The 14,484-nt window shown below is 33.0% G+C and overlaps 1 protein-coding gene across 2 annotated transcripts in view; it reads left to right on the forward strand.

Annotated features, from left to right (window-relative positions):
- The window catches only part of CDH9 (cadherin 9), a 139,227-nt gene that overhangs the window by 111,900 nt on the left and 12,843 nt on the right, over positions 1 to 14,484 (forward strand). For both annotated transcript variants that reach the window (XM_024981380.2, NM_001105253.1), the window contains 4 exon segments: positions 711 to 830; positions 1,447 to 1,614; positions 4,311 to 4,498; positions 5,462 to 5,715. In XM_024981380.2, the coding sequence (XP_024837148.1) occupies positions 711 to 830; positions 1,447 to 1,614; positions 4,311 to 4,498; positions 5,462 to 5,715 (730 nt within the window).

Consider the following 14,484-nt stretch of genomic DNA (forward strand, 5'->3'; position numbering starts at 1 on the left):
ATAATTGAAATTTTACAAAATAAAATTTAACCGAGAGTAATGGTAGATTATAGTATTGTATATGAGACAATTATATACTTTCTTAATTCTGGAAGGATATATCTACTGATTTACATATGTGTAGAAAATAATACAAAGCATATCAATAGGTATGATTATATATGACAATGTTAACTACATTTTAAAAAGAAACACAGACAATACACATATAAATCTTGCATACCAAAAATGTTGGCAATTTTATGTCTTTTGTTTCTTTCTTCGTGAAAAAAGAGCCCCTTTATTTTCATTAAATTTACCATATATATTTAATTTATTAGAATAAAAGCAGCAAGAGTGCTTTCATTGTTGGATTTATCTCTGACTCCACACTTCCAGTTAGCAATAAACGTATTAACTGAGAATTGCATGAGCACTGTATTTAGTGAAAAATTGTTTTTTGTCATAATATTTTCAACCAACCAGTGCATAGTCACCTTTATGATAAATTTTGCTTTTGATTGTTTAGATAGCCCCATAACAATATTATTCAGGAATATTAAAATTAAAAAAAAATGAAAGATGAGTGATTTTAGCAGCATAATTTAAACAAATATCTTGAAAAATGTACCATGGTCTAAGATACCATATTCCCAGTAATATGTTTTCATAAAGATAGCTTCAAATTTCCAGGTATTTAAGTATCTGTGTTTGGGTGGGAATTCATGTAGGTACATCTGTTATACAAGTGACTGCAACAGATGCAGATGACGCCAACTACGGAAATAGTGCCAAAGTGGTCTATAGCATATTGCAAGGACAGCCATATTTTTCAGTGGACCCAGAATCAGGTAATAACATTTAATACTTGGCCTTTTTCTCATTATGTATTACATCTGGATGCACAGTTAATTTTTAGATTTTTATATACTTAAAATCAATCTATTACGTATTGCGTTTTTATGTATTCCTAATACTTACTCCATGAAAACAGAAGCAGATTTCCTATTATTGAAAAAGTTTTGAATCCTTAGCCCTTGAGACTAATATTAATTGAGTTTAAATTTATGATGTAAAATATAGACTTTCATAGAGATTGAACACATTATGTGTCTTAGAAATTACCAAAACCTAAAAAATGTGACAATCATCAATATTAAACAAGCTGACTCATCTAAAGTTTTTGGCTCAAGTTAGTTTTTTTTAATCAAAATGGTAATTAAATTGATTTATCAAAACAGTAATTAAATTGATTTAGCAAAACCTGTTTCCTAAACAATTGCCCATGGAACAATTTTTGCCTGTTCTGTGACTAATGTTAAATTGGTTATGGATTGAAGGACTTATCTAGGTCCACTGACATGTTATCATCTGCATGTTCTGATTAATTTCTGTAAAATGGATCTTGCATGGCTTAATTTTAAAACTTGATTGAATTGCAAAATATGTGTCTACTTTTTCCAAAAGGTATAATAAAAACTGCATTACCAGATATGAGCAGAGAAAACAGAGAACAGTACCAAGTGGTTATACAAGCCAAAGACATGGGAGGCCAGATGGGAGGACTTTCTGGGACCACCACAGTCAACATCACTCTGACAGATGTCAACAACAATCCTCCTCGATTTCCTCAGAGTAAGAGAGGTTTCAGTGATATCATGTGGAAAGTTTCTCAAACACACTGTGAACAGTTAAATGTTTTTGCTCCTAGTTTATGTATACAGATGAATCCACAAACCCTCCTTCAACAGAATGTCACAATTTCCCTCATATTAAAGTGAAGAATCCACCTGCAATACAGGGGATGCAGGTTTGATCCTTGGGTTGGGAGACGCCCTAGAGGAGGAAATGGCAACCCACTCCAATATTCTCGCCTGGGAAATCCCATAGACAGAGGAGCTTGGTGGTCTACCGTCCATAGGATGCAAAGATTCAGACACGTCTGAGCTGTTAATACTGCATCACTTCAAAGTGACTATGGTCATTTTTATCATTGAGTAGTTAATGGAGACAACAAGGAAATGAGGTTCTTTTTGGCAACTTTAATTATCCTCTCCTACCTTTTGAAGAGTTATAAAATTTTCCAGCCTAGCTTTCCCAACATTTCTATGATAATCTAGTTCTTTTGATTATCTTTTCCCTGGTTATGTGTATGGACTCTCAAGGCTGACCACTTGGTTTCAAATCCATGTCTGTAACTGGCCTCAGTTCTCTTGTTTGTACCTAAAAACTATAATTCCTTTTTTATCCAATTATAAAACAGGTTTGTTGATGTTTTAATGTCTCTGAAATCAAATACTATATTAAAATCAATGCAAGTTAGTTTAATTGGCCACATTTTTCTTTTTTATTTGCCCATAGCCTTATGGAATACCTTGGTTGTGATGACATCTGAGCTATGTTAAACATTTTCTGTTATCTGTTACCTACTTGTGAATAATTACACCAGTCTATAGCCTTTCAGTTGTAGCCATTTTTAGGTATGCATGTTAAACCATAGATTCTTTGTAAGCCATGAGACCCTATAAATATAGACTGATTCTCTGCTGCAAATATTTCCATTTGGCAGTAAATAAAAACATAAGGGGCCCTTTCTTGAAATGCTTTACTAAGGACTCTGACAATTCAATTTCTGACATTGATTCCAATGCAATAAAGCATTTTTTCAAGCTAATCAAATTTGAATACTTAATAATATAGCTCTGGATGGTGGACATATACATACGATAAATGTTAAAAAATAAACTTCACTGAGAATGTGAATAATAAGCTTAATTAACATAAATCTAAACTTTGAATTCAGTTTCCTTAAATATAAACTGAAAGGGTATGATCTGATGAATTCTCAAATGACTTGCCACTCTATAATTCTTAGCATAAGGTTTGGAACTGTAATAGTAATAGTAGAAATGATCTTGAACTAAGAAATGAACTAAGCATCTTAACGACATAATTTCATGTAATCTACTTAACAAACATACGAGTTAATTGCTATCATCATCTCAATTTTATAGATGTGGAAATTAAGGGTTAAAGAATTTAACTAACTTGCCCAGTGATGAGAATTCAAATTCACAGTAGCTGGATTTAGAAGTCTCTCTTCTTAAGAACCAAGCATATTGGAAAGAGAACAGACTTTGAAGTTAGAGAGGCTTAGTTTTGCCTTCTGCATTTCCCAATTTTATAGGGTAATTTCCTTGAGACTTATCTCTGAGGACAATATACCTGCCTTCATTCTATGAGGATGAATGTTAGAATTAAATGAATTAATATAGAAGCCCTTGGCCTTATATAGACATCAACACATATTAAATGTTTAAAAACATTTCTAACTTTCATTAATATTTATTGTGATATTTTCCAATTATCTCTTGAATAAACCCTCACAAACTTACATGCTTTTGGGGACAGCACAATGTAAACATTTCAGGAGACAAAAACATTTATATCCCAATAAAAGACATTAACAAGCAAAAAAGAAAAGAAGGAAATAAAGAAAGAACTTGTCATGAAAGGATTTATTCTTTTTTAATCCTTGAGTTAGAATATAAGAATAAATGCATGTTCTAAATAATTTCAGTTCAGTTCAGTTGCTCAGTCATGTCCAACTCTTTGCAACCCCATGAATTGCAGCACGCCAGGCCTCCCTGTCCATCCCCAACTCCCGGAGTTTATTCAAACTCATGCCCATCGAGTCGGTGATGCCATCCAGCCATCTCATCCTCTGTCATCCCCTTCTTCTCCTGCCCCCAATCCCTCCCAGCATCAGAATCTTTTTCAGTGAGTCAACTCTTCTCATGAGGCGGCCAAATTATTGGAGTTTCAGCTTTAGCATTAGTCCTTCCAGTGAACACCCAGGACTGATCTCCTTTAGAATGGACTGGTTGGATCTCCTTGTGAACCTGTCATGAAAGAATTTATTTTTTTCTGTCCTTGAGTTAGAATATAAGAATAAATGTATGTTCTAAATAATTTAGCAAATGAATAATGTGTAATGATAATACTGAACACTTCAAATAAGCAGTAAACAATTGCTTTCCTCCCCTCTTAAGTCAAAAAGTTCTGGATTCTAATATCAGAACTACCATCTATTATCTAAATAACCTTGAGATATCCATTTATTCTTTCTGGAACAGATTTCTCATTTACAAAATGAGAGAGTTCTGCCTTTATAAATTATTTCCCCTACTTAATAAATCTGTAAATTTTTGACAGCTTACAATTCGATATGATGAAAAATTCTCCTAACTTAAAATTAATTTAATAAAAAGAGCAGAGGAAATGAAAGTTTTTGTTATCTAAAGATGAAACAGCTTTGATTTAATTTTCAGGTACGTATCAGTTTCATTCTCCTGAGTCTGTACCTCTTGGAACTCCTCTTGGAAGGATAAAAGCCAATGACCCTGACGTGGGGGAAAATGCTGAGGTGGAATACAGCATTGCCGAAGGAGATGGAGCAGACATGTTCGATGTCATCACTGACAAGGATACACAGGAAGGGATTATAACTGTCAAACAGGTTTCTTCTTGCTGTCTTCATTTTTTCATTGAGCATTTTATGGTTTATTCTTGCTTTTTAGGTAAGAAAGCCTAGGATTATTACTTCCATCTTTTATATGCTTCTGTCCTTCACATAAATGGGAATAGTTGTGAGTTTTCTTCAAGTGAGTTAAGCATCTTTATCACTGACACTTAAAATTGCTATAAAACTTCAACAGCTCTTGCTTAGAGTAAACAACAAGTACAATTAGGATCAAGTAATCTCAAAAGTCATTTTTATATTTCTCCGTGACATTATTTTGCCATGGCGATACTCTGGCCACCTCACATGAAAAGCGGACTCATTGGAAAAGACTTTGATGCTGGAGAAGATTGAAGGCAAAAGGAGAAGGGGGCAGCAGAGGATGAGATGGTTAGATAGTATCACTGACTCAATGGGCGTGAATTTGAGTGAACTCTGGGAGATAGTGAAGGACAGAGAAGCCTGGTGTGTTGCGTTCCATGGGGTCGCAAAAAGTCACACAGGACTTAGCGACTAAACAACAACGACAACACTATTATTTCATGTACATTTCCAAATGTACGCAACTTATATGAATAGCCTGCTAAATCTCAACTTTATATTTCTGCTGATTTCAAATTTTTATAACTTTAAAATAATAATACATAATATAGTAATAAATAAATAGCCTATTTATTTATTAGATATTTCATTTACCTGTGACCACCAAAATATAAAATGTATTAATAAGTGCAAATAAGTATTAATGTTATACTGTTACATCAACTACTCTTTATAAACATGTAAGGCAAAATTAAAAATGTACTAACTTATTTGATATACCCATAAAGCAATAATTGGGAAACTTATTTAACCAAAATTACTGGAACTACTGGAGGGATGTTTATTACATTTTGATATTTTCTCTGCTTGTTATGTCTGCTATGTTATACTAATTTTTCTTACTTCATTTCACTTTAGAATTTAGATTTTGAAAACAAGATGCTGTACACTTTAAAAGTGGATGCAAGTAACACTCACCCTGATTCACGATTCTTACACCTGGGGCCTTTCAAAGACACAGCTGTGGTTAAAATATCTGTGGAAGATATAGATGAGCCTCCTGTGTTCAGTAAAGTCTTTTATTTGATAGAAGTAGATGAAGATGTAAAGGAAGGCAGCATCATTGGACAGGTGACAGCATATGACCCAGATGCCATGAACAATTTAATAAAGTAAGTGTTTTGAGAAAACATAAGTTTGAAGATATATAACAATTACTCACTATTTACGAGTTGTGTGAAAAAAATGTACAATATGTGATCAAGTACAGTAATAAGACGAAATGCTTCCATAACAAAGACTCAGCTGTGCTGCCTTTTAAGTGCTCTGGATATATTGATTTCTTTGACTCATCACACTTTGGGCTTCCCTGGTGGCTCAGATGGTAAAGAATCTGCCTGCAATGCAGGGTACCTGGGTTTGACCCAAGTTGAGAAGAACCCCTGGAGAAAGGCATGGCAACCCACTCCAGTATTCCTGCCTGGAGAATCTCCAGGGAGAGAGAAGCCTGGCTGTCTACAGTCCATGGGGTCGCAGAGAGTCGGACATGACTGAGCAATTAAACACGCACATCACACTTAACAAGGCAGCTCCTATTATTTTATCTTTCTGCCGATGATAAGACTATAGTACTGAGCATTTAAAGAACATGCCAAAAAATTAGTCACTGGAAAAGCTGGTTTGAGATTCAGGCTATCTGGCTCCTGTGTCCATGTTTTAATCCATTAGTTATCGAAGTAATCCTTATCTCACTGTCCTTCTTAGATAAATCATAGTTCAAATAATAAGAGATCTAAATAAAATTTTCTAGAAAAATGTTCTTCTAGAAAAATTATTAAGAGATAACTGGAAAATTGATGAAATTAGTCTCTAGGCACATTTTACATAAAAATTTTGGTAAACAAAACATCAACTATATTCTATTAAAAACACACAGGATTGGTAAAGACAGTAGTGATATTTGAGAACAGTGAAACTATTAAAAATTAATATTATTTGTACAGAATAGTGTAATAATTTCTCAAAATCTGAAGATTGTATTAACCATTTTAAAGCTTTCAAATGTACCATAAATTATGCTTAAGTGAAGTGTAGTGAAAATCACTCAGTCATGTCCGACTCTTTGTAATCCCGTGGAGTGTATAGCTGGAATTCTCTAGGCCAGTATACTGGTGTGGGTAGCCGTTCCCTTCTCCAGGGGATCTTCCCAACTCAGGAATCGAACCCACATTGCAGGTGGATACTTTACCATCTGAGCCACCAGGGAAGCTCAAGTTATGCTTAAGGAGAATATAAATGTAATTGTGATATTAACTGACAAATAGGATGGGTGGATGAAGATGGGTAGGTATGCTGATGAAGACAAAGAAGACTAAAGGAACAAATACTATATTGTTTGTTAATGTGTGACTAGGATAATAAAATACCTAAAATTATACTTTATTAAAATTTAATTTTTTTACCCAACAAGTACTTACCATGTAGCATAGGGAACTATACTCAATATCTTGTAATAATCTATAATGGATGAGAATGTATAAGAAGAATATATATATTGACATGTAGTATAAACTGAACTATTTTGCTGTTTACCAGAAACTAACACCACATTGTAAAATGAACTATATTCATACAATTTTTAAATTTTTATATTGATTAGGGAAATTAAATAATTAAATATGTATTGGGAATGCCCAAATTTCCTACAATTCATGTCATATATCATACATAGAAAATCAATGAGAGCAACACTAAATATATAGGCATTACATTTAGATGTAATAACTATTCATGTTAATTTACAAAGCAACATTTTTTGCACTAAATATACACTGAGTTTAATTTGTTGGTTAATTAATATGTTTTTAAAATAAAGAAACAATTCATGAAATTTTAATCCATACTTAGTACTCAGAGTTTAGCTTGAACCATTTGGCTAGTTTTAGGTTAATTAGAAAAGAATTAATGTAACTTTCTCTTTTAAGTAAATGTTCAGGTTCAAATCATATATTTGTATATTATTCAACATTAATTTAAAAACATAATACCAATGAATGAAAGATTATTTGTACTTTTATATCATCATGCATCAAGAGTATTAATTTTACATTTTCATGTTGTATAAAACAAACCTCTTAAAATTAAGTAAGTAATCTAGTTTTCCAGTGGTCTACACGTATGTTCCAGCAGGTTTACATTCAAAATTATATTTATTTTTTATTGAAATTGAGTGTGGCTGATTGGCTTTGGCATCTCTTATATGTGAATTTATTTTTTTAAGTAACAAAAGGAAGTCCAGAGTGTTTTTGTGTTCTTTGCAGTGTTGAGATAGAAATAATTCACCATGTACATAAAAATGCATAAAGGGAAGAATTGCATAAGGGACTGTAGATACCAATAGCTATAAATGCTCAATAAATATCTATTCTTGATAGATTTTTCAATTTCTAAAAACATAGTAGTCAGTGTTATATGTGCCTTCATTTAGACCTAGTATTTGTGATACTAAATATTTATGCTTAAAATTCCACATTTATGTTTTTAACAAAGTCATTGATTTTACCTTTTGTCAGTTAATAATACCCACTGTTAGAAAGTTTTAGACAAGTGACAGGATATTGACTGTTTTAGATTAAGAACAATTTATTGCCCTACTTGGAAAAGACTCTGATGCTGGGAGGGATTGGGGGCAGGAGGAGAAGGGGACGACAGAGTATGAGATGGCTGGATGGCATCACCGACTCAGTGGACGTGAGTTTAAGTGAACTCCAGGAGTTGGTGATGGACAGGGAGGCCTGGCGTGCTGCAATTCATGGGGTCGCAAAGAGTTGGACATGACTGAGCGACTGAACTGAACTGAACTGAACTGAATTCCCCTGCTGCTGAGCATTCTGCAGTATAAAGGAGACAGTCTCTTAGTAATCTTTCTCATTCATTTGGTATATCTTGCATTCATATCTTGAATTCAATGAATGTTGATTAACTTGAGAAAGGCAAGCTGATTTTCCATGTTGCCAAGGATATTTGTTTATTTATTCAGATAACATCAAGGATTGTATTAAGTTTAATCATTTTAACACCCCTTTCTACACAAAGATTTTAATCTTTTCATTGAATCAAGTTATAAGCAACAAAATGCTTTTCTACTCAAATGGTGGCATCAGATTCATGATATGAAACTCAAATATTTGTCGATCTTTTTCTCTATAAAGTAATTGTTATTTATTGTGCCCTTGCTATGAACTGGGAACTATCCAAAGTATCAGATCATTTAAATCTCATCACAACAGTATAAGGCAAGTACATCATTATCACCTATATTGTTTAAATAAACTATTTTATATTAGAGCACAGTTGATTAACAATATTGTATTAATTCCAGGTGTACAACAAAGTGATTCAGTTATGCATATGTATGTGTGTGTGTGTGTTAGTCGCTCAGTCACATCCGACTCTGTGACCCCATGGACTATATCCCACCAGGTTCCTCTTTTCATGGAATTCTCCAAGAATCCTGGAGTGGGTTGGCATTACCTTCTCCAGGGGATCATCCCAACCCAGGGATCGAACTCGCTTCTTTAGTGTCTCATGCACTGCAAGTGATTCTTTCCTTACTGAGCCATCAGAGAAGCTCACAAACTTAGAGAATAAAGTTGTGGTTTCTTGAGGGGAAGCCTAAGAAGAGAGATAGATCGGGAATTCAGGATTGACATGTACATCTATATTATTAAAAATAAATAGAGATAGAGATGCAAAGAGTTTAAGGAGCTTTACCAAGGACTCTATAGAAATAACTGGCAGGCTGAGGATTCAAACTATTGTTGATCTGAATGCACAGCCAAATCTTTAACCTATATATTCTGCTTTCTAGGCCTGATTTTTAGAGAGAATTAACAAGGTTTCACATTCATAAACTAATATGACTGAATTCAGTCGTACATGGCAGAGCCTCAAGGATGAACTTGTACAAAAAGCAACCCATGGCTTTTGTCCCTCAGAATTGGTTTAGTTTTTCCTTGTCTTTTCCATTGTCCATAATAAGGCATTTTTTTTTCTTCTAGTTTTATTGAGGACTGTGTTGTAGGTTGTAACTTCTCTTTTTTCATTTCTAATTTTATTAATTTGGACCCACTCTCTTTTTTCTCAATGACTCAATGACTCAATGACAAAAATATCAGTTTTGTTTATTTTTACAAAGACTTAATTCGTAGTTTTGTTGATCTTTCCTATTGTTTCCTTGTTTGCTTGTTTTTAGTGTCTATTTCATGTATTTCTGCTTCTTATAATTGCTTTTCTTCAACTAACTTTGGATTTTATTTTTTCTTCTTTTCTTAGTTACTTTAGGTGTAAAATTAGGTTGTCTCTGAGATTCTTCTTGTTTACTGAGATAAACTTGCATTGCTATAAACTTCCCTCTGGATCTGTTTTTACTGTGTCCCAAAGGTTTTGTATTGTTATGTTTTTGTTTTCATTTGGTCCATTTGCATTTAAGGTAATTATTGATAGCTATGTACCTACTGTCACTTTATTAATGGTTTTGGGGTTGTTTTGTAGCGCTATTTTATTCCTTTCTTCATCCTTTTCTCTTCTGCCTTCTGATTCTATGGTTGCCTTCAGTCTTTGGTTTGAATTCCTTTCTCTTTTGCATGAGTGTATCTGTTACAGATATTTGAGTGATTCAAGATGATGCTGTCCTCTTAGTATGCATTCAGAGTTATCCATTCCTTTAAAATTTTATGTAATAGTTTAAAAAGGATAGGTTTTAATTCCTACAAATGTTTGGTAGAATTCAGCTATGAAGACATCTGGTCCTGAATTTTTGTTTGTTGGGGGTTATCATGAGGTTGTGGTTACCATGAGGTTTATATATATATCAGTTCATATATATATATATATATATGAATTTTTTTAGATTCATATATATATATGAATTTTAAGCTGCATATGTCTTAAGTTCAGCCAGCACTGCATTTTTACTCCACAAATCCTCTCTACATTAAACGTTTTTGACATCATATTTCACGTCACTTTGTTTTACGTGTCCCTTAACTACTTGTTGCATATATGCATTATTTTACTACTTTGGTCTTTCAACCTTTGTATAGTGTCGTGCATCATTGATTCACCACCTCTACTGTAGAGTTGCCTCTACAAATGGGATTTTTTTTATACATTTCTAGTTCTGCTGTTCAGTTTTACTCAGAGAAATCCCTTTAAATTTTTTTTAAAGTTGGTGTTATGGTTCTGAACTCTTTAGTGTTTGCTTGTCTATAAAACCTTTGATGTCTCCATCAAATCTCAGTGAAATCTTGCCAGGGAGCATATTATTGCTTGTAGGCTTTTCCTCTCATCACGTTAAATATACTGTGTCACTCTCTTCTGTCCTGTGTAGTAACTGTTGAAAAGTTGACTGATAGCCTATGGGCATTCCCTTATATATATCTTGTTGCTTTTCCCTTCCGGCTTTTAATATCCTCTCTTTAATTTTCTGATTTCATTACAATATGTCTTGGTGTGGTCCTCTTTGGATTGGTCCTGTTTTGGACTCTGTGCTTCCTGGCCTGGATGCCTGTTTCCTTTCTCGGGTTAGGAAATTTTTCTGCTATCATGTCTTCAAATATGCTCTCTTCCTGTTTCTCTGTTTCTCTTTTTCTGGACCACAGAATATGAATCTTATGGTGCTTGATGTTATACTAGAAGTCTTGCAAGTTTTCTTCCTTTATTTTTATCTTTTTTTTTTTTTTTTTTCGTTTTTCCTATTTATCTTCAATGATTTCCACTACTCTGTCTTCCAGATTGCTGGTCAATTCTTCTGTATCACATAATCTGTTGATTCCTTCTGGTGTATTTTTTATTTCAGTTATTATATACCTCATGCTTTTTTTCTGTTTGTTTTCTAATTGCTCTATCTTTTCTTTGTTTCATCATTCCTATTTTCTGCCTTGTTTGGATTAATACTGTGCTTTATTTTGAATTCTTCAATATTTTCTTTTTTAATCTTATCATTCTTTTCTTGTTGGTATAGTATTTTAGATTGAGGGTAGCCGTTGCTTTTTTCTAGATCCTAAAGTAAATATTTTTAAATGTCTGTATGTTTATTTTGTCGAATAACTTAGTTGTTTCTTAGGATGCATTTAAATTTTGTCAAAAGCTTTAAGCAATTTGATTATGATGTGACTTTATATAATAAGCTTCATATATTTTGTACTTGAAGTTTATATGCTTCTTGGATCTGTGAGTTTATGGCTTTTGTCAAACTTGGAAAACTTTTCAACCACTGTTTCTTCAATAATTTTGCCCTACCCTCCTCTCTTTCAGATCATTTAATTTTAATTATGTTAGGTCTCTTGAAAGTGCAACACAGCTCACTGGTGCTCTAATTTTTTAATCTCTCTCACCTTAGTTATTTTAAATAGTTCCTATTCATTTTTCTTTTAAGTTTACTAATTCTTTTTTTTTTTTTTTTGTAATACCTAACCTGCTTTAATTCCATCATAGGATGATTTTCAACTCACAGACTGTAGTTTCTTTTCTAGAAGCTTTATGAAGGATATATATATATATATATATATATATATATTATATGTGTGTGTGTGTGTGTGTGTGTGTATCCTTATTCTTTCATCTCTTTGTGATTGTACAGACTATTACCTACCAGACTCTTCTGTCATAGTATTCTCTGGACAAGAATACTGGGATGGGTTGCCATTTCCTTCTCCAAGTTAAATATTCAGAATGCATTTAAAATAACTGTTAAAATATCATTGTCAGCTAATTCTGTCAACTGTGTAATATCCAGGTTAGTTTTGTTGACAGATTTTCATTTGCAGTCACATTTCCCATTCCGTACTTACCTGTGATTTCTGATTGCACAAAAAATATTGTGTTTATACTGTGTTTAGTGTGTGACAGCTTTACTTTTTTATAAATACTCTTGAACTGTATTCAGATGTGTGGCTAAGTTACTGGAAATAGCTTAAACCTTTTAGCTTTTGCTTCAGCAGCCCTTTGTCTATAACTGGTTTTGCCCCATAAATCAGGTAAGACATTTCTGAGTAGTCCAACAAAGCCCCATGAGTGATGAATTTTCCACTTTGGCTGGTGGGAACTAGAATTATTTCCAGACACATGCCAGTTCAACTTTGCTCCCGCCAGACCTTATAATTGGTTACATCTTTAGAAGCCATAGATTTTACTTGTTCTCATGTGTATTCTGACCAGTACTCAGCTGAAGAGTTGAGTGGGATTCTTTTCATATTTATGTGGTTCTCTGTGAAATTCTATTCCCTGAAATCCTCTACCCAGAAAATTGTAGCCCACATTAGTCTCCTTGGACCCTCAGAATCATCTCTTGAACACAAGAGATTGACAGGCTCCACCTGGGCTCCCACTTCCTGTGTTATTACCTAGAAACCCTCCCAGGCCAAAGCCACTTCCGAGGATTGCATCATTTCTTCCTCTTTGCCCAGGAACTACCCTCTCTGTCTCCTGATATCTAATACTTCAAAAATAATTGTTTCGTATATTTCATCTGGCTTTTAGTGTGGAAACAGGTGGTAAATATAGTCCCTGTTATTTTATATGTGAGAACATTCATATCTTTTCAAGCTTTCAAGTTTTCAAGATTATATAATTATAGCCATTCATTTTAGAAAAATGTATTGCACAGATAATTTTACAGCAAATAAGATGTCTATAATTATCCCCTTAGTAGATACATCAGTGCTATTTATTCTATTTCCATCAAGTATTTCATCTTTCAAACAACTTATCAATCTCCTAATTATTTATTATTAAGTAGAACTACTGTAACATTTATGGATTTATATATTTTACTAATTGTAAATATTTGCTAATGTCATTACCTTTCTTAATAAACTTCTATTGTCTATATATGTGTATATATATATATATATATATATATATATATATATATATACATATATATATGCAGTGAAGTGAAAATCACTCAGTCATGTCTGACTCATAGTGTGTGAGTCTATATCTCACACATTATATCTGATAATTTCCACATGATACAACTTCAGGAGAAAAAATTCTTGGTCAGAGACTGATAGTAAAACTTGCAACCTTTATTATGATACATAAAAGTAGCTGATATGTTTTTAAATTCATAGTTCTACCAGAAATATTTACTTTTATAGGGTACTTACATCTTAAAAAAACAATGAGTAGTAGTTTTACCTGTAAAATCTCAAGAATTGTGACAAAGGGAAGAAAAATATTTGGGGAACAAATGAACTTGAAATTATGCTTCTAAAATTATGCTGCCAAATCTGATAAAATATAGGGCCATGCCTGAAAATATAATATTAAACTCATCTTGTTAGCATAAAAATGTACATAAAAAAAAAGCTTTAGATATTCAATTACAGTGTGAAAAGCAATCGGTAATTAAACCAGAAGACAACATTGTAATATTTGACTCTTTGTTTGTCTGAATCCTTTAGAAGGATGACAGATGCCTAGAGCCTGAATAGGCTATGATAAACATCATGGAGAAACATTTACCAGGGAAAGTTTGGGAAGTAATTTACCACCCACAGTAAATCTGTCCATGAAACATATTTTCTGAAATACAGCTGCCACTTGCAACATAAGATTCTGGTTACAATTAGCAGCTGTTGTTAACTCTGTGTCACCTCATTAGTTATTCTGGATTTCCTAGTTTTAAGGTTGATTATAGCTTTACAGTTTCAGAAAGAGTATGTTGTCTCATTTCACACCTATTTTATGCTCAACATATTTAAAATTCAACAAATTTTAGAAAAAATCAGCTCTACAGCAGTCATGCAGAGAAGTACAAAACAAACTTGCTGGTGAGAAATTTAGTTACATCACAGTAAAGTACATGATTCCACAATAAACTGGATTAAGTGCCCTCATATATATTAGTATTTTCATAATATTTGATTTCATTA

The sequence above is a fragment of the Bos taurus genome, chromosome 20 (assembly GCF_002263795.3).
Source record: "Bos taurus isolate L1 Dominette 01449 registration number 42190680 breed Hereford chromosome 20, ARS-UCD2.0, whole genome shotgun sequence".
Taxonomy (NCBI): Eukaryota; Metazoa; Chordata; class Mammalia; order Artiodactyla; family Bovidae; genus Bos; species Bos taurus.